At 41.5% G+C, this 21,775-nt stretch overlaps 1 protein-coding gene across 1 annotated transcript in view; it reads right to left on the reverse strand.

The window, feature by feature from the left end:
• sim2 (SIM bHLH transcription factor 2) overlaps positions 1-21,775 on the reverse strand; it is a 44,285-nt gene that overhangs the window by 16,148 nt on the left and 6,362 nt on the right. Inside the window, exon 2 of the mRNA XM_038709556.1 lies at positions 20,323-20,405. Coding sequence (XP_038565484.1) covers positions 20,323-20,405 — 83 coding nt within the window. The remainder of the gene's footprint in view (positions 1-20,322; positions 20,406-21,775) is intronic.

Raw genomic sequence — 21,775 nt, forward strand, 5'->3', positions numbered from 1 at the left:
AAATAAAGGGGTAGAAATGGATGTGAAATGAAAAACAGAGTGATAAATATTCAAGTGGTTTTATTAATTTAAAGTCGATTTGATTAAAACAGTAGTGATGAACATTTTTTTATAATTTTTATTTTTCAATCATCATTCACAAACCAAAATTGGCATTTATCATTTAAAGAAGTTAGCTTCAAGGGTAGAAGTAACAAATAATAAAATAATAAAATGGAGGTGATGAAAATGCATGTGAATTGAAATACAAGGTGAATTGAAATATAGAGTAATAAATTATCAACTAATGTGATAAACTTGATTTTCCATTCACCCTACTGTCATTTATCATTTACCGCATGTCATTTTTATTACAAACTGATCGAGTTGACCGTAGCGGAGGAATATGCCGGGCTCTGCTGTTAATTGTACAGACTGCCCAAGAAAGCCAGTGCTCCAGTTTTCATTCATTTAAGGGTTAGCAATAATTAGCAGGTATCGTTGTCAGCATAAATAGCATATTAGCTTATCTCGTTAAGCAAATTAGCATAGCTTCGAGTGATCCTAATCTGTGCTAACGATGCTAAGTAAATGGGATGGTATGCTGACCATTTTTTAAAGAGTCATGCATAGAAGGCAAAACCTATTAGATACTGCCTGTCCGCCGAGCATCGTCTGCACCTTCAAGTACTCTTTAAAAACAATATAATCTGGGGGCGCTGTCGAGCAGGCAATGGAGTAGGTCAGGTTTGGTTTGAGCTCTCGTTGAACTTTTGTGTTATTTTGTGTTAATAAGTGCCTTTCGTTTTGAAATACTAGCAAACTTTCTTCGAATATATTCCCTAAGCTAAGAGTGTGTATAAGGGTAGATGGCGGCGAATTAGCGTAAATATAAATTCACCGAGTCGACCAAATCTAGGCCCGACGCCGCCTCGTCAACGAGTTCCACCGTCTCCCCGTGCCCGAAGTCTTTGCCCTTGCCATCCAGCCAAGCTATGGATGTTGAAAACCTGAAGGGTGATATCCTGCTTTCACTAAAAGCGGACATCTTCGGTCTCGAAGCTACTGAGAGAAGTGCTACAATTGGATAGAGACGTGGTTGTGGACCGCTCTCACAGAAGTCTGGGTCCCGAGAGGAAGGATGGGAAACTCTTTCTTTCCTGATTATACAACGAGTGTTGCTAAGGCCAGGGTGGCATTCAATGAGGTCAGGAAGCTGCTCCGTAACCAGCAGGGAGTCCGGTATGGTATCCTGTTTCCAGCTTGTCTCTGCATCACGTTCAACGGAGAGGAAAAGGAGTCCACATGCAGGCAAAGCGATGAGCTACGTCAAGAAGAATGTCATCTCTACAGCAGAGGGTTGAGTGAGTAATTTGGCCCTGGCTAAGTTATCATCCCTGGGCTACAACCTTTTTATATGCTGGACAGTCTACGGCTACGACGGGACAATACTTGATTGAACAGACTTTTACCGTAGGCTAATAGAGGACTGAACACTGCCATTTTATATTTTGTTATATTTGGTCTAATGGGAGGAGTCCTCCATGCCTTAATTTTATTTTCTTCAATTATATATAGGCCTAATACATTGTTGTCTTTATAAGATTATAAGTCACAGTTTTGGTCCCAACTTGGGTTTACCTGATCGTTGTGCTTCATTAATTCCTTATTTGGGCTAATGGGTGAAATTTTTCGGGCCCTATTTCTTATGCAGCAGTTTTTTTTTGTTTTGTCGTTGTTGTGTTTGTTTTTTTGTTTTCTCTTCTCTTGCAAGTGATTCTTGTTTTATCCTGTTCCATAGTCTTGGTTCTTGCGCAGCTGCTACTTGTTTTCTCTAAAATTCAAAGGGGGAAAAGAGAAAGGAAAGGGATAATAATACAATAATAATTATTAAAAGAATGAGGTGTGTGTGTGTGTGTGTGTATATATATGTATATGTATGTGTGCATGTATGTATGTATATATGTATGTGCGTAAATGTATATGTATGTGTGTGTATATATGTGTGTGTGTGTGTGTATGTATGTATATGTACGCATGCAAGTGTATGTATATGTGGGTGTATAATACCACACTGGGATAGGATGCGCTTTTTGGAAGTAATATTCACGTCCGGGGTTCAGGAGACACATTTACGGACAACGGACCATTCTCTATTGGGAAGGGAGTGGTCAGGACAGATATTTCATTCCAATTTCCATTCGAAGGCTAGGGGGGCGGCTATATTAATCGATAAAAATACACCGTTTACAATGACAAGTGTAGAGGCTGATTCAGCTGGGCACTATGTAATCGTTGTTGGGCAAAATACGTTTCCAGTCATCTTGGCCAATGTTTATTGGGACAATTCAGTGTTCTTCACCAGTGTTTTCTTTCGCTTACCAAATACGACATCATGCTAAATCCAGCATTTTCTTGAATCGTATGGAGTAGTGAATCCTGCCACTAGAAGTTACTCCTTTTTCTCCCCAGTTCATAACACATACTCCCGCATAGACTGTTTTCTTTTGGACAAAAGACTACTTCCCCTTATTACCGGATGTGATTATGGACCCATAGTTATTTCAGATCACTGCCCCTTAACTATGAGAATGCACATCCCAGATACACGATTCAATCCATCGCCCTTGGAGGCTCAACCCTCTGCTTCTGTCAGATGACGCTTTTACTAGTTTTATTGCATCTGAAATTTCATTGTTTTTAGACATTAATCAAACGCCTGGAATGTCTTCTCTGACTATTTGGGAGTCATTGAAGGTGTATTTACGAGGTCAGGTCATTTCATATTGTGCTAATCAGAAGAAAGTAACCACTGCCCGACTTAAAGAATTGCCAGATGAGATTCTCGACCTAGATAGGTTACAGAGCCATCAACCTTCGTCAGACTCTAGGAGAAGGCGTATGTCATTACAGACGGAGTTTGATCTCTTATCAACGAGACAGGCTGAGTATCTTATCTCCAAATTACGATATGGGTCCTATGAACACAGGGATTGGTTCTATGCAAAGTGGCAAATCCCCAGGACCAGATGGTTATCCAACAGATTTTTATAAAACCTTTTCTGTACAGCTCTCCCCTTTGCTACTGTTGGTCTTCAAGGAATTGTTCTCATTGAAGGCCCTACCATCTACTATGCATGAAGCAGTTATCTCCTTACTCCTTAAGAAAGATAAGAGCCCTCTTGAATGCAGCTCATACCGTCCAATTTCTTTAAAAAATACGGATGTTAAAATTCTTGCAAAAGTTTTGGCACGTCGTCTGGAGGGGGTTCTTCCATCCATCATATCACCAGACCAAATGGGTTTTATTAGGAATTGGTACTCCTTCTTTAACATCAGACGCCTTTTAAATATACTCTATAGCCCTTCTCCACCTGGTACTCCGGAAGTGGTGCTCTCACTCGATGCAGAAAAGGCATTTGACCAGGTCGAGTGGGGCTATCTTTTTAGCGTGCTGGAGAGGTTTGGATTTGGTCCCAGATTCATATCATGGGTTAAACTCTTATATACATCTCCGAGAACTGCTGTACGTACCAATAATAATCTTTCCATCTACTTTGAGCTCCAACATGGTACGAGGCAGGGATGCCCTTTGTCGCCGCTGCTGTGTGGAACCACTTGCTTTGGCACTAAGAAAAGAATGCTGATATTAGGGGGATCTGGCGTGCAGGGATAGAGCATAAAGTTTCACTTTATGCGGATGATATGCTGTTATTCATTTCACAGCCCCTTTTGAGCCTGTCTGCGTTAATGGCCCTACTTGAAGATTTTGGCAAAATATCGGGCCACAAAGTCAATATCCAGAAAAGTGAGCTGATATTAAGAGGTGGGACCCCCTGCTTCTCTCTCTGGGGGGCAGAATCAATACTATAAAGATGAATGTGCTGCCTAAATTTTTATGTTTTCCAGTGTCTCCCAGTGTTTCTCACAAAATCCTTTTTTTCAAAACTAAATAATCTGATATCGGCCTTCATCTGGAACAAAAAGCCGCCACGGATAAAAAGACATATATTACAGAGACTTCGTGCAAAGGAAGGGATGGCACTCCCAAACTTCATGTACATTATTGGGCGGCTAATATACGATTGCTGCTGTACTGGATGAGGGATGGTGCAACAGCCCCTGGATGGACAATTATGGAGGGGGAGTCCATTGGGTCCATCTCTCTGGCTGCCCCACTATGCGCTAAGTTACCATTCACACGTCCCTTGTCTAGCTATACCTCTAATCCTGTTGTTATACACTCAATAAAAATCTGGAATCAGTTTAGAAGATCTTTCTCTCTTGGGGACCTGTCACTTGCCGGGCCAATTGCAAATAATCACCTGTTTATCCCATCATTGACAGATAAGACATTCAATATTTGGTCCGGAAAGGGGGTTGTCTTATTGTCTGATCTCTATGGTGAGGGTGTTTTTGTGTCATTCGAGCAGCTGATACAGAAGTATGACATTCCCAGGTCACATTTTTATCAATATTTGCAGCTTAGAAACTTTGTAGCCTCAAATTCAGACACTTTTCCATTGTCCCCTTCTGAGTCTTTGTTGGACTTAATTTTTAAATGTAAGCTGGCCAGGAAGCAGACAATTTGAGTTATTTATAATTTACTTAGCATGCATGATTTGACGCCCTTAGATCTCCTTAAGAACAAATCGGAGACAGACCTAGGAGAATCAATTTCAGATGATAATTGGCACAAAGTAATCCAAAGAATCTTTCCTCCTCTATATGTCTCACAGTTGTCCAATTTAAAAATGTTCATCGTCTGCTTTGGTCCAAAGTTTGACTTTCTAAGATCAATTCCAACATAGACCAAACGTGTGATCGACGCAAACAGGCTCCTGCCACTCTATTGCACATGTTTTGGACATGCCCAAAACTGTACACGTTTTGGCAATCTATATTTGGGACCTTTACTAAGATATTTGGAAGAATAGTGCGGCCGTCTCCTCTTATTGCACTGTTTCGGGTGACCCCAGAGTATACCCCTTTTAGATGGTTGTTTAGATGATGTATTTGTTTTTGTCTGTTAAGCCCCTCTTGGGTGTTGTGTACTGTTTAGAATTCTAAAAACTTGATCAAAAAAAAACAACAATATAATCTTCTTGGTGGGGTTCATCAGTGGTGATAAATGATTAGATAGTAGTAGATTTGCATCCACCTTTTTTCCCAGCTTATATGGTGTGTTATCTCCCCCGAGATGAATGCAATTCTAGGAAATAAGCAAAACACCGGTAGGTAACTGAGATGTAACTAGGCCGATCAGTTGGGTAAAGTAAGAAAAGTTAATGGCGAGAAATTATGTTTGTGACAGCCGCTTCTCAATTTGTCTAGGCTCTGCAGTTGCATGTATTTTTAATCTTTGACGGCCCCTGCTTGGATTCAAGATTCGAGCACCACTAGATTCCTTTTAGATTACATATGATGGTAATGATTTAGCTTGCAAAATGTTAGCCATAACTGTTACTGCCTAACAGCTTTCATTAAATATTTGTTGTTCAACACACTGCTATTTTGATTTTGGATTTGAGTACACCTATCGACAGCGCTGTGTGATATTATATATAGTCCTGGAAATGACAGTTCAATTCAATTAAATTCAATTCATCCATCCATCCATCCATCCATCCATCCATCCATCGTCAACCGCTTATCCTGCTACCCCTATCCCAGCTGACATCGGCCAAAAGGTGGGATACACCCTGGACAGGTAGCCAGTCCATCACAGAGAGAACAGTGAAGCGACAGTGCTATCCACTGCACCACTGTGCCGCCCATAAGAGTATAAATATAAAATATAAACACAAATATAAAGGAGTGTGAGTATGTACAATATTTACATTATTAAAAATTATTATGGTGAACCAAAAAGCACTATTGAATAAATAGCAGCAGAGAATATTGCACATTAATTATTTAACAGGTAATATTGCACAGAAAATAGATAATAAGGTCTAGTTTAATAACTGACTGTCAGACACTTAAAGGGAGGAGTTATAAAGCTTGATGGCCACAGGCAGGAATGACTTCCTGTGGCGCTCTGTGGTGCATTTGAGGGGGAATGAGTCTTGCACTGAAAGTGCTCCTGTGTTTGAGCAGCACGTCATGGAGTGGGTGGGAGACATTGTCCAAGATGACATGTAGTTTGGACAGCATCCAGTCCAGCTCCACCCCCACACTGTCACTGGCCTTGCGGATCAGTTTGTTGAGTCTGTTGGCGTCCGCTACCCTCAACCTGCATTGGTTTGCTGTTCCAGCAAACAGGATAGCACTGGCCACCACAGACTCATAAAACATCCTCAGCATCGTCCTGCAGATGTTGAAAGACCTCAGCCCCTAACCCTAACCCTTCCTGTAGACGGCTTGAGTGTTCTTGGCCCAGTCCAGTTTATTGTCAGTGTGCACTCCCAGGTATGTGTAATCCTCCACAATGTCCACAGGGACCCCCTTGATGGAAACAGAGGTCACTGGTGCCTTGGCTCTCCTTAGATCCACAACCAGCTCTTTAGTTTTTGTCACGTTGAGCTGCAGATGGTTCAGTTCACACCATGTGACAAAGTCCCCCACCACAGCTCTGTACTAAGTCTCTTCACCCTTGCTGATACATCCAACCACAGCAGAGTCATCAGAAAACTTCTGAAGGTGACAGGACTCTGTGTGGTAGTTGAAGTCTGGGGTGTAGATGGTGAAGAGGAAGGGAGAGAGGACCGTCCCCTGCAGGGCCCCGGTGTTGCTGACCACACTGTCTGACACACAGTGTTGCAGGCGCACATACTGTGGTCTGCCAGTCAGTTAGTCAACAATCCAGGACACGAGGGGGGCATCCACCTGCGTCGCGGTCAGCTTCTCACCTAGCAAGGCTGGCCGGATGGTGTTGAAAGCACTGGAGAAGTCAAAAAACATGACCCTCACAGTGCTCGCTGGCTTGTCCAGGTGGGCGTAGGTGCGTTTGAGCAGGAAGATGATGGCATCCTCAACTCCCAGTCGGGGCTGGTAGGCGAACTGGAGTGGGTCCAGGAGAGGTCTCACCATGGGCCGCAGCTGATCCAGAACCAGTCTCTCCAGGGTCTTCATAATGTGGGAGGTCAGTGCCACAGGTCTGTAGTCCTTGCAGTCACTGGGATGTGGCGTCTTTGGCACAGGCATGAGGCAAGATGTCTTCCACAGCACAGGGACCCTTTGGAGACACAGGCTCAGGTTGAAGACATGGTGAAAGACTCCACATAGCTGGGGGGCACAGGCTTTGAGCACCCTTGGACGGAAACCGTCAGGGCCTGCAGCCTTGTTGGAGTGGAGTCTCCTCAGCTGTCTTCTCACCTGGTCAGCAGTGAGGCACACAGAGGTCACATGTGGGGGAGGGGGAGAGGAGGAGTTGTCAGGCTGGTGAGAGCTGTTAACCTGAGAGCCAGAGGAGGGGGGGTTGGGGTCTCACAGGAGGGTGGGGGACAGTGAGGAGGAGGAGGTTGGAGTAGTGGGGTTGGAGGTATTTTAGGTGTTTGAGGGCAGACAGCAGCTGAGTTAGTTGGGGGATAGGCAAGAGCAACAAATCTTGGCATCAAATCTGTTAAAGAACAGATTAAGTTCGTTGGCCCTGTCCAAGCTGCCTTCAACTCCTCTGCTGCCAGTCGGTCTGAAGCCAGTGATGTTCCTCATGCCGCTCCAGACCTCCCTCATCAGAATCAGAATCAGAAGGAGCTTTATTGCCAAGTAATGTTTTACACATACGAGGAATTTGACGTAGACAAACATACAGTTGACATAAATAAATGTAGAAATGTATAAATATGGAATGGAAGAACAACGGAGATGTATACATGTGTATTATTCTGGGTCTGTGCCGTGCAGAAGTAACGTAACAGAAGAGAATATTGTGTAAATATAAATATATAAACTGACAACATAAAAATATACAACAACGAAGATCAACAATCATGTTGTTCTGCTGGAGTTTAAGCTCTAGCTTCCTCCTGTACTTCTCCTTAGCCTCCCTGATCTTCACCTTCAGGTCCCCCTGAATGGCCCTCACCTCCTCCCTATTACCATCTCTGAAAGCCCTCCTCTTAGCATTCAGGATGTCCTTGATGTCCTTTGTTACCCACGGTTTGTTGTTTGAGTAACAATGGACAGTCTTTGCTGGGACAGTGCAGTCCACACAGAAGTTGATGTAGACTGAGATACACTCAGTAAGCCCATCTATGTCCTCTCCATGTTTCTCACAGAGAGCATCCCAGTCTGTTACCTCAAAACATCCCTGAAGTGTCTCATAGGCCTCCTCCAAGCATCTCCTCACCGTCCTTGTAGTCACAGACTGCCTTTTCACCAGAGGCACGTAGCAGGGATTGATGTGAACCAGGTTGTGGTCTGACCTGCCCATTGGGGAGAGGGGGGAAAAGCTGTATGCGTTCTTAACGTTAGCATACAGCAGGTCCAGGGTCCTCTCCTCTCTAGTATGGCAGCTCACATACTGGGTGAAGTTGGTTAGTGTGGTGGTCATGGTGACGTGGTTGAAGTCACCAGAGATCAGTATGAGGGCACTCGGGTGTTGAGTCTGGAGTTCAGCAATGGCGGTGTGGATGACGTTACACGCCAATGCTGGGTTGGCAGAGGGTGGAATGTAAACAGCTACAGCGATGGCATGTGAAATTTCCCGTGGTAGATAATAAGGCCGGAGTCCCACAGCAAGCATTTCAATGTCCGGGCTACAGATACGCTGTTTAACCTTAATATTACAGGGATTACACCATCTGTTGTTAACTACAATGGCAATTTTTTTTTCTTTATGCTTACCGCTCTCGGTGCAGTGCCTGTCGGCCCAAACAGTCTGAAACCCGTCGATGGAGATGTGGTCAGGAATATCCGAGTGTAGCCAAGTCTCTGTGAAGCACATTAAACTACACTCCCGGAACTCCCTCTGACTCCAGGCTAACGCTGTTAGCTCGTCCATCTTATTAGCCAGTGATCTCACGTTGCCCATGATGAGTTGTCTGGACCCTTCTCTCTTCCCTACCGTTTCGTTACTCCTCTGCAACCTCTGTGTGTCCTCCTCCAGATCTCAGTGGGGATGTCTGTGGGCCTGGGCGCCCCGGTCGGCTTCAGCGCGATCAGCTGGTCCCGGGTGTAAACAAAGTGGCCATGAAGTTGCTGCGCAACGGTGCCATGGCTTACCAAAACTCTCTCAAATTCCATGATTAGAGAGAGCCTAGTTTAAATTACGTATAGCAAAAATCACACACGAGATATAAAAAAGAAAGTTAAAAGTTAGAAAAGAAGACGACGAATGACGGAGCAACTGCAACAGGCTGCATGTCTAACTGTATGTAGACAGACAGGCAGAAAATTTAATCTTACATTCAGCTCGACTGCACTAAACTATTCTGCTTCCTCAACAAAGTAAGTACTTCACATCTGACTCCCTGAGGTAATCAACAAAACACTCGTTGTAGCATCAGGTTAGTTACGTATCTTCCAGTATAGCATATATCACCATATCTTTAGAAAAAACAGACGTAAATCATCAACCTGCCTCTTAGACCCCATCCCGACTAGGCTGCTTAAAGAAGTTTTACCCTTAGTCAGCACTTCTTTACTAGATATGATCAATTTGTCTTTATTTAACAAGTTATGCACCATAGCACTTATGGTGGTAGCTGTAATTAAACCTCTTCTGAAAAAGCCCAACCTTGATCCAGGGATTTATTTGTGTGATGGGTTTGAAAAGCCCACAGTCACACCTTTCACACCTCTCACCCACTCCACAACCATCTTCAAACTCACTTCCCCCTCTGACACACTGTCACCCCCCCTCTCTGTGTGAAGTTCCCTCCTGCTTCAAACGCTCCATAATCATCCCAGTTCCCAAAAAACCCTCCATCTCTGGACTAAATGACTACAGGCCTGTCGCCCTGACATCTGTAGTCATGAAGTCCTTTGAAAGGCTGGTGTTGGCCCACCTGAAGAACATTGCAGGCCCCTTGCTGGACCCCCTGCAGTTTGCCTACGGGGCTAACAGGTCAGTGGATGATGCAGTCAACTTGGGACTGCATTACATCCTGCAACACCTCGACTCTCCAGGGACATACTCAAGGATCCTGTTCGTGGACTTCAGCTCGGCGTTCTGTACCATCATCCCGGACATCCTCAGCAACAAACTCACCCAGCTCACTGTGGCAGCCTCCACCTGTCAGTGGATCACAAACTTCCTGACTGACAGGAGTCAGCAGGTAAGACTGGGGAACATCACATCCAGCACCCGGACTATTAGCACTGGCGCCCCCCAGGGGTGTGTGCTCTTTTTTGGGCCGATCACCGATTGCTGAAAGCTGTATCGGCCGATACTGATCATATTTGGAGCCTTTTATTTATCATGTAGCAATATACGGTATACTGTATATTTATTGAAACTCTGTGCAGATCTGTGTGAAGATGGGGGCCAGCTGCACAGAGTTTCAGGTAGGATGGTGACACACCGTTGGGGCCAGGAGCCTTCCTGATCTTCTGCCTTTTTATTGCCTTTTTAAATATCGCCCTGCCACAGTAACAATAGAGTACAATGAAATCTACATTTTAGTCACTTTTTAAGACACAATGTTTTAAACACAGTTTGTTTATTTTATATATTTAATATTTAGCTCTTATATAATATTCATTGTTTAACTGGTACTACTTGACGTATCTTTTTAATTGAGAATTTAATGCACCTTTGGGCTGGCATAAAAGTAATCTTGTTTTACTACACAATAACAAACGTGCTTGAATCTTGAATTTAAGAAATTAAAAAATACATGCAACTGCAGAGCTTAGACAAACTGGGAAGCAGCTGTCACACACCTCATTTCTCACCATAACTATTCATACTTTACCCAACTCAGGAACATCGCCCTAGTTACATACCAGCTACCTACCAGTGGCATGCCTGCCTAGAATTGCACCTCGGGGGAGAAAACACACCATATATGCTGGGGAAAAAAGGTGGATGCAAATCTAGGCAGGTAGCCTACAACATCTGTTCTACCGCATTATGCATCCACTTTGCTGTGCACACTGATCCAATGTGGTTATCACAACTTCTATAAGTGTAATGAAATAATGATGAGTTTACACATTCATACAATATATACTTCTAATCATTTATCACCACTGATAAACCCCACCAAGAATATTATATATTTTTTAAGCAATGCTTGGCGAACAGGCAGAACTCCCTGAACACAGTCATTTGTTACAGTAACAAATCTAACATTAACATTAAAGCTGCAAGCAGCGTTGGGCGGGCCCTCGCACTTGTAGCGTGTCCTCGTGTGAGCCGGCCAAGTTGCATATTCTGGAGCTCTGCCGGTGTGGCTGTGAATTTCCTACGCGGTTCCGACGCTGCATGAAGGTGTTATATGTCACTTCCTGTGTCCCCTATGTGGAGCTACATAGCACTTGCCGCTATGAATATAAATCGGTATTGGCGTGTAGATGTCTGCGGGGTGGGAGAGTTATCAAGCACGTAAAGTTTGTTTCAGATGTGAGCATGTACACTGAACAATAATGTACCCAAACAATAAAATAAATTCCTTTTATATTTCCCTGCCTTGTTGTTTATGTGTACATACAGAGGGAGAATGTGAGAACAGCACACATTTCATCATTACTGTGTGTTAGAGCATGGGAGAACAGTGGATACTTTTAATACAGCCCACACCCCTAATACTGTGTAACTATAACAAGTAGAGAACAGAAGAAAAAGATGTTCTTTCTTTACAACTGTCTGCATAGCTTATTCATATTGTGTAATGAATGAAAATAAATAGGCCTACTAGGCTCCTCTCTACTTTGACATTTAAGATTAGCTTGTTTGATCCACCTTCATACACATGTGACATTACTGTACAACTTGAGAAAGGTGAGTTGTTTTCTGCTCCAGCCTGCCTAAAAGAACAGCCTTTTTGGGATTAAATGGACTTTATTAGCTGCTGCAGTGCAGGATGAACTCAGAACAGACCCATTTCTCACCTTATTATTCTAAATCATGCAACGAAGAAGAAGAAATGCATAATAAATCCTGGGACAAAATCTGTCCACAAATACTGTACAGCATGTAGTCTGATGAACAAGACTTGTGTTATAGCTGACTTGGGCAGTGAAATGTTTAATTTTTTTAATTCATGTGGTCATAGTTGTCCACAACTCAAACCAGAATATAAGAAGAAATGTTTTATACCACCTCAAGAAGGCTTCCTATCAGAAAGGTAGGAAGGTATTTCAAATGTACAACTGCAGTACTTAAATCTAAGTAAAGTAATTTCCCTGACATTTTTGTGTTACTTTACTTTTAATAGATGCATGTAACAGGTTTTATACTTCCTGTGAGTATAATCCAATCAATCTTATTTTCATACTGTATATCCGATGTGTAATTTGATAAATTGTGTTGTATGTCGTGCTCGCATCTCAGAGAAGACTCTGACTGCAACATGCGTCTTTGTAAAGAGAGAAACGGACAGAAAAAGTCTCTAACTCTGCCTGTCAGCTCGCTCTGCTCCGTTAAAACTGAATCTACCATACAGAATTGAATACGAGCGCACTCCAGATTTAGCTGCAGCCAGCTGACCGTGTGCATCTTCCTATACCGCAGTTCTGTGTCCATGCATGCAGCAAACTGAAAGCACTGTCTGTCGGTGCGTCTACGTGAAAAGAGAAGGAAGACATTGCTGGTAGTATTGTCTTCAGAGTTGTTAAACACCTCAGCGCACTGAAGGAAGCCATCTGACTGTGTGAGGAGCAAGATCGTTGATGTCTGCAGGCAGAGTAGGCCTAGAGCTCTCCTGTCTGACTGGTCCACCAATAGCAGAGAAGATGACTTACTTTATTTTTTTGTGTATTTAATTGGATGCTTATTTATTTATTGAGCATTTATTTATTTCTGTATTTATTTCTGACTGTGTCAGGATCGGTCCTCCATAGCGGGGTGGGAGAGTTATCAAGCACGTAAAGTTTGGTTCAGATGTGAGCATGTACACTGAAGTTACAACAACTTCCTGTGTCATGGCGAAGACTTGATCTCTGACGCCACGCCACGGACACACCCATTGACGAAAACTCGCAGATAGCACAACTTTTCATCTTCAATGCCTTTAGAAGGCACAGCACAAATTTGAAGTCGGTCGGACTAAATCCCTAGGAGGAGTTCGTTAAAGTACGAAGTGTGTAAATCATCCAAAATTTGACGTAAAATTCAAAATGGCCGACTTCCTGTTGGTTTTAGGGCATCGCTCAGAGACTTTTTTGTGCGTCTGGACACGATACACGTACCACAGAAAATTCGTGCACGTAGGTGAAACGTGCGGCGGGGGCTGCTTCGTTAAAAGTCAATTCCTGTTGCCAGCAGGTGGCGCTATGACTGTGGGTGAATGTCGGCATGTACATGTGTTCAGGGCAGGACTCTCATCCTACATGTACAGTTTGGTCCAGATGTTAGCATGTACACTGAAGTTACAACAACTTCCTGTGTCATGGCGAAGACTTGATCTGTGACGCCACGCCACGGACACACCCATTGAAGAAAACTCGCAAATAGCACAACTTTTCATCTTCAATGCCTTTAGAAGGCACAGCACAAATTTGAAGTCGGTCAGACTAAATCCCTAGGAGGAGTTCGTTAAAGTACGAAGTGTGTAAATCATCCAAAATTTGACGTAAAATTCAAAATGGCCGACTTCCTGTTGATTTTAGGGCATCGCTCCAAGAGGATTTTTTATGCGTCTGGACAAGATACACGTACCACAGAAAATTCGTGCACATAGGTGAAACATGCGGCGGGGGCTGCTTCGTTAAAAGTCACTTCCTGTTGCCAGCAGGTGGCGCTATGACTGTGGGTGAATGTCGGCATGTACATGTGTTCAGGGCGGGACTCTCATCCTACATGTACAGTTTGGTGCAGATGTGAGCATGTACACTGAAGTTACGACAACTTCCTGTGTCATGGCGAAGACTTGATATTTGACGCCACGCCACGGTCACGGCCATTGACGAAAACTTGCAAATAGCACAACTTTTCATCTTCAATGCCTTTAGAAGGCACAGCACAAATTTGAGGTTGGTCGGACTAAATCCCTAGGAGGAGTTCGTTAAAGTACGAAGTGTGTAAATCATCCAAAATTTGACGTAAAATTCAAAATGGCCGACTTCCTGTTGGGTTTAGGCTATGGCTCCAAGAGACTTTTTTGTGCGTCTGGACAACATACACATGCCACAGAAAATTCGTGCACGTAGGTGAAACGTGCGGCGGGGGCTGCTTTGTTAAATGTCACTTCCTGTTGCCAGCAGGTGGCGCTATGACTGTGGGTGAATGTCGGCATGTACATGTGTTCAGGGTGGGACTCTGATCCAACATGTACAGTTTGGTGCAGATGTGAGCATGTACACTGAAGTTACAACAACTTCCTGTTTCATAGCGAATCATCGACGCCACGGACACGCCCATTGACGAAAACTCGCAAATAGCACAACTTTTCATCGTCAATGCCTTTGGAAGGCACAGCAGAAATTTGACGTCAATCCGACTAAATCCCTAGGAGGAGTTTGTTAAAGTACGAAGTGTGTAAATCATCCAAAAATGGCCGTAAAATTCAAAATGGCCGACTTCCTGTTGACTTTAGGCTATGGGTTCTTGAGGCTTTTTTGTGCGTCTTGATATGATACATGTCCCCAGCAAATTTCGTGCATGTAGGTTGAACGTGAACGAGGGGCTAATTTTTTCCAACTTTCTAGGTGGCGCTAGTGAGTCATTTTGCCACGCCCATGTGCGAAACTTGTAGAATACGAAATTTTTCACCGGTTCTGACATGTTTGCAAATTTTGGTGTTTGTTGTTTAGACCATGTCAGTTGAGCCTACTTTGCAGAAAAAAGAAAAAAAAAAAAAATATATATATATATATATATAATCTTAGCAAATTCAAGAGGGACCTCACATGGTCGTGCTCGGGCCCTAAAAAAATAATAATAATAATAATCTGAGCAAATTCAATAGGGACCTCGCACGGTCGTGCTCGGGCCCTAATAATCTTAGCAAATTCAATAGGGACCTCACACGGTCGTGCTCGGGCCCTAATTACATTGTCCATGTGTCAAGTTTAACATTAACATGGCATAAAGTCAGCTAAATAACAAAGTAGACCATCACTGTCCAACTTCACACAGGAGCCTTTTGCTCCAAAGTATTGTCACCGCTAAATTAACTAAATACGTTTTGACTTCTATGCATGACTCTTTAAAAAATGGTCAACATACCCTCCCGTTCAGTTATCAGTTATACCATCCCATTTACTTAGCATCGTTAGCACAGATTAGGATCACTCAAAGCTGTGCTAATTAGCTTAACGAGATAAGCTAACATGCTATTTATGCCAACAATGATACCGGCTAATCATTGCTAACACATAAATGAAATACTACAATTTCACTCACCGAAAAAACTGGAGCACTGGCTTCTTGGGCGGTTTGTACAATTAACAGCCGAGCCCGGCATATTCCTCCGCTACAGTCATCTTGGCTAGCTCAAGCTCCAGCAGTGTACTCTGAGGCCAGTATGACTAAACTTGATCAGTTTGTCAGGGGGTGTGGTTTGTGATTAACAGTTTCAACAGGAAGTAACAAAAATCACATGCAGTAAACGATAAATGACAGTAGAGTGTTGTGAACGATGAATGGTAAATCAAGTTTATCATATCAGTCAGTATCATATCAGTTGACTTATCATATCATCATAATATCATATCAGTTGACAATTTATTACTCTATATTTCAATTCACCTTAAATTCACCCCTCTGGTAGGCGCTACAGAGCACTGTACGCCAAAACCAACAGACTCAGGAACAGTTTCTTCCCACAAGCCATCACTCTGATGAACAGCTGATTTCTGACTCACAGTGTCAGGAACAATTCCTGTGCAATAACCCAGTAACTCTGTCTCTAATCAGCACCTGTTTACTGGTTACCACTTATTATTTATTTATTCATCATTCTCTATTTCAGTGCTGCTCATACTATGTCATATTGTATATACTGTATACTAATACACCTACCTCAGGTCATAAGGTCATAGGTCTTACTTTTTTCAGCATCCTTTGCACTATGCTCCATCACACTGTGTACATGTGTACATTTATGCATGTATGTGTATGTGTACCTGTATATCATATCCACCTTCAACATGTACATAATGAGAATAATAGTTTACTCTTGCATCCTTTGCACTCTGAACACTGAACACTGCACTATTTGTCAATATATCTATATTGTTTTGTTCATAGTGTGTATATTAGCGTTGTCTATACTGTAGTTTGTGTCTGATTTTATTTTTATTTTATTATTATTTTATTATTGTGTGATGGTATTTTTGTCAAATTCCTTGTATGTGTACACATACCTGGCAATAAAGCTGATTCTGATTCTGATTCTAAATTTAACCACTCTGTATTTCAATTCACATGCATTTTCATCACCTCCTTTTATTAGTTACTTTTTGTTACTTCAACTCTTGAGGCTTCTTTAACTTCTTTAAATGATGAATGTCAATTTTGGGTTGTGAATGATGATTGATGAAAAATGGTTATGTTTTCATTCCATCACTACTGTTTTAATCAAATCGACTTTAAATTAATCAAATCACTTGAATATTTATCACTCTATTTTTCATATCCGTTTTCATCACCACCTGTTATTTTCACTCATGGTACAAATCCCAACTGGGGAGCTATGTCTCGATCTACTGGCTGTCAAATGAAAGCGAAAAGGCAAAACTGCCACAAAAACATCAACAACAAGATCTTTAAAAATATAATTACAGTACATAATCAAATCTTCATCTGCATTCTCCCACTCTTTCTTTTTACTTTCTGCATGCACAAGTGTTGTAACAAGAGGACCTTGTTTACTTGCAGTGAAAACTTTACTTTGTGTTTTGCTGCATGGCAACATATCATACAGGGGAAATACATTTAAATCTACTATAATAGGAGCACCTTCATTGCCAAATGAACACCTTGCCATATGGTCGCAACAGTTGCTGCTTTGATTCAAGCCAGTGAGCTTTGTTGCCTATAATACCCCTCTCTCTCTCTCCGTTTCGTGTCAACCTCTTCACCTGTCATCAAATAAAGGCAAAAAATGGCCAGAAACATTGTCTTAAAAAATCTACTATTATAGTTACTTATTTTTTTAAATATTACATTTTTAAGTGAAAAGACTTATTAAACTATATTAAAAATACTGGAAAATAGCCACATATGAAACATCACTTATGTTGGGTTAAACCATCCATCCATCATCAACCACTTATCCTGCATACAGGGTCGCGAGGGGCTGGAGCCAATCCCAGCTGACATCGGGCGAAAGGCAGGGTACACCCTGGACAGGTCGCCAGTCCATCACAGGGCTGGCTTAAACCAAACACCAATAAAAAAATTGTTTTTATGCAGGCGTCAGCTCAACATTTATTTTCTCCTGGCATATTTTTTTAGGTGCCAGTAGATCTCTTTTATCATTTGTGACTCACAAGATAAAGAACAGTACAATTTGTTCAGTCCAGTGCTTAAATTGTAATTAAAATGTAATTAATCTAAAGCAGCCTGTATAGTGACACAGATCATGTTTTTTTATTTGAGGGTACAAATGACTAATTTGTAAAACAAAATTTTAATGTTATTTAATGTGCACATTAAATCATAAGTTCGTAGCTCGATACATGCCTGAGCTCTAGACCATTTATGGACAGAGAAATTTGGAGGCCAGGCAGAACCCTAAATGCTTATCCAGCCACTTTCCATCTCAACTAGACCACATATTGTACACGTCATTGCAGCTACACATTTTGACATCCTCTCATGGATTGTTTGAGCAAGAGGCAGACATATTGTGCCTGACACTTGACACTACACCATGAGTACCTAGATTTATTTAGAAGTGGCAGTACTGAGTAATAGAACTCAACTGCACTTTAAATGATGTCATACTAGTGAGTACTAGCGCAGTTAAAGCACCTGAGGATCCATTTTTCCTCCATCTTTGTTGGTGCTATCAGTTGTCTAAGGTAAATGTAAATGCTCCGTACTTGTATAGCGCCTTTCTAGTCTTTTCGGTCAAAGCGCTTTTACACTACATCGGCATTCACTATTCACGCACATTCATTCACTGAGCCAGGGGCAATTCGGGGTTCAGTATCTTGCCCAAGGACACTTCGACATGCAGCCTGGGGGAGTCGAGATTGAACCGCCGACCTTCCGATTAACGGCCAACACGCTCTACCTCCTGAGCCACAGCCGCCCCTGTGTGCTTGTTTCATAGCTGTTCTATATGTCTTTTTCCTTTCCTATTTCAATACTGTTTAGTCATCAATTCAGTAATGTATCCACACATTAAAAATGATAATAATAATAATAATATTAATAATAATAATAATAATAATAAGCCTAGCGTCTTGACGCACGTTGGGGCATGTCACGGCCGCGGCGCATTGGCAGGAGGTTAAGAGACGGGCCTCTGAATTATTGTGCATTTTGGAGCATTCCTGAAGGAGTTAATCATCACTTCCTGTGTCCACTATGTGGCGCTATGAAAATGAAATGATTTTTGTCAAAAATGCCTTACTTCCTGTTTCCGGTAGGTAGCGCTATCACATTGCGTGAAATATCAGTATATATTTCCTGTTTTAATGGCGAATCATCGATTTTCAATACCAAGCCACGGACATGCCCTTTCATGAAAAGTCACAGATAGCACACATTTTCATTGTCAATGCCTTTCGAATGCACAGCAAAATTTTGAGGTTGACTGGATGAATTGAGTAGGAGGAGTTTAAATTACGGAGGCACTCTGTATGTGGCGCTAGCAAGCCATTTTGCAACGCCCATGCACGAAAACCATATGACACGGAAATTTGTAAGTTTTTGAGCATGTTAAGGCCACCAAAAATGCGATTGCTTTTCAGAAATGCGCCAATGCGCCACACGCTTTGGACGCTGTGCAAAGGACTTAAATGCACTTCCTGTGTCCCATATGTGGTATATGAGGTCCCAGTAACTATACGTTATGTCCCAGTACATAAAGGTTTTCTGAGATAGTTTTAAAGCCAACCTGCAAGAAGTGCTTCATCAAAACATAGAAGTAGACACTTCCTGTTTCCAGTAAGTGGTGCTATGACAAAGAGTGGATATTGGCTTGTAGATGTGTTCAGGGCGGGACTCTTATCAAACATTTAAATTTTTTTACAGATGTGAGCATGTACACTGAAGTTATAACAGCTTCCAGTTTCATGGCGAGTCATCAGTTTTTGACGCCACGCCACGGACTCGCCCATTGACAAAAACTCACAGACAGCACAACTTCATTCTTTCTAAACTTCACTTATTATTTTGATGTCAGGAATATTAGGCTATTTATTTTACTGAAAATTTGATTTGTTTCCAGTGAGGTATTATTGAGTTAATGATAAAAGACTTGACTATTGGCCTTGGCGGAGGTCTGCCCTCTCCAATGGATCACAAACTGTCACCCTGCTCTGAGCTCCAGGTTCCTGCAGTGTAAAAGGGTCATATGATTCAAGATTTTTAATATTATTTACAGTACTGAATTGTAAAAGGTATGCTTGAATGAAGAAGCCCAAAATTATTGATGTGGTGTTAAAGACAAACTTTAAATTTAATTGTGGGGTTTAATCATTTGGTGTATGGCCAGATTTTGTAAAGGCTATTTGCTGCTAATGATAATTATCACAATATAATTTTCCTCAATTGCAAAATAATAGATGTTCAATAAATGTTCAATATCACGGATCACGAATGAATTCATTTTTCTATTAAGATATTTATTTTAAGTAAAGTAACTGAAAAAGACTGTAGTTAATTTTACTCATGCATATTTGTTGAAAAAAGATTTTTATCATAACCCTAAAGTATAGGGGTAGGGGTAGGGTTAGGTTTAAAACTACAATTAAACATCTGGTTTCTTTAACTTTCACTCAGGAGCACATATCCATAGCCTTTAAACTTAAAAAAAAATAATGATTTCATATTTATCGTGATAATTATCAATATCAAATTATATTAAGTTTTTGAAAAAACTTTTGGCCATATCACCCAGCCCTATTTGTAGCAGTTTGTTGACCACCATTTTTATGTAGGATAGCATAATATAGCAAAATCTGAAATAGTACAGCACACATTTGCATACAGGAGTATAACTTGGTATAGAGCAGCAGTTTCATACAGCACATCATAGCATAGAGTAGTGTAACTACTACAGTACAGTATGAAAGAGCATACGCAGTGCAAGAACATCATTTGTTGTTTCTATTACTGACTTGTAAAAGATGAGAACCCAGTTCTTTAGCCATGTTGTCCAGAGGACTGAACCTTGTTGACTTAACCCATCCATCACCCAAACCTACAGAGAGAGAGAGAGAGAGAGACCGACACGGTAAGACAGTCAGAGAGACAAAGACTGACACAATGACAGAAAAATTTACAGTCACTGGGCTTTCGCACCAAACATGTAAGTTCAAGTTGTTGTGCAGATCAAGGGCATTATTTCCAAATATAAATATTTTTGGGCATCTTAGAAGTCATGTAAATCCACTCTCTGACGCTACCAGGACAGGATGTGATACCAGGTTTGAAATTTACTATATAATTTACATTTATTCAAATATTTCTGTTCATTTTCGCAATATAAATGTGCAAACATCAATCAATCCCTGACCGCTGCCATACATGCAATAAAAGCACCACATTAATAAGGATTGTCCAATAGGCAAGGCAAGTTTATTTGTATAGCACATTTCAACAAGGCAATTCAAAGTGCTTTACATAAAACATGAAAGCATTAAAGGGAAATTTTAAAACATAACATACGTTATGTATTTAAAAATTGTATTTCAATCCGAGAGTGTAGTGACCTGGACTATTTCAAATCACTTATCAAAACCCACCTCTTTAGACTAGCTTTCAACCTCAAATAATATTACATCGCACCTGCTGCTATTTGTTATTTCTATGGTCTCCCCTATGCTTTTTTGTATTTTGGTTTTTTTTTTTTGTTCATGTATTTTATATGTATGTATCTTATCTATTTTTAAATGTACATAATTACTGGTTTTATTGTAAAGTGTCTTTGAGTGTCATGAAAAGGTTGTAGAAATAAAATGTATTATTGTTATTATTATTATTATACGCTCATTGACTGAGACCCATAAGAGGGGCTGTGTGGAAGAGAAAGCCTCAATAAATATTTCACTGGTGTTTATGTGTTTTGTGATAAGAAAAGCTTGCCAGATCTCATGTTATTTTCTGTACCAAGTGTTACATCCTTCAGCCAGCATTTATTTTCCATTTGAGGCGAATCAGTCAACGAGCAGTGTAGGGAGGGCCACAACTGCAGCTTGGTAAGTGTGTACCTTTAGATCCCCAGGGACCACCCCAAATATGTGCTGTCAGTGCAGGGTCAGTTCAGGCCAGTTATGGTGCCTAAGGCCAGACACTCACTGGGTACTCATATTTTCATTGCCAAATAATTACTGATATTTTTCTTTAATTAAATTTTTCTTTAAGTCAACTTGTGGTCTGTGTCATAAACAACACACAGCCTTGTCTATCAGTGAGTATCTTTACACCACTGTTATAATTTCCCTGTAAGGAAAAGGTTGAAAGACGAAAGCAGAAACAGTGTTTTATGTTCCGTAGTCATCAGGACTGAACTCTATACACAACTTCACAGAATCCAATCAGCTGCTGCTGACTGCATGTGTGTGTCCCTCT

The sequence above is a fragment of the Micropterus salmoides genome, unplaced genomic scaffold (assembly GCF_014851395.1).
Source record: "Micropterus salmoides isolate LMB-PRFRI ecotype aquatic unplaced genomic scaffold, ASM1485139v1 Ms_hic_scaffold_9, whole genome shotgun sequence".
In the NCBI taxonomy this organism is placed as follows: domain Eukaryota; kingdom Metazoa; phylum Chordata; class Actinopteri; order Centrarchiformes; family Centrarchidae; genus Micropterus; species Micropterus salmoides.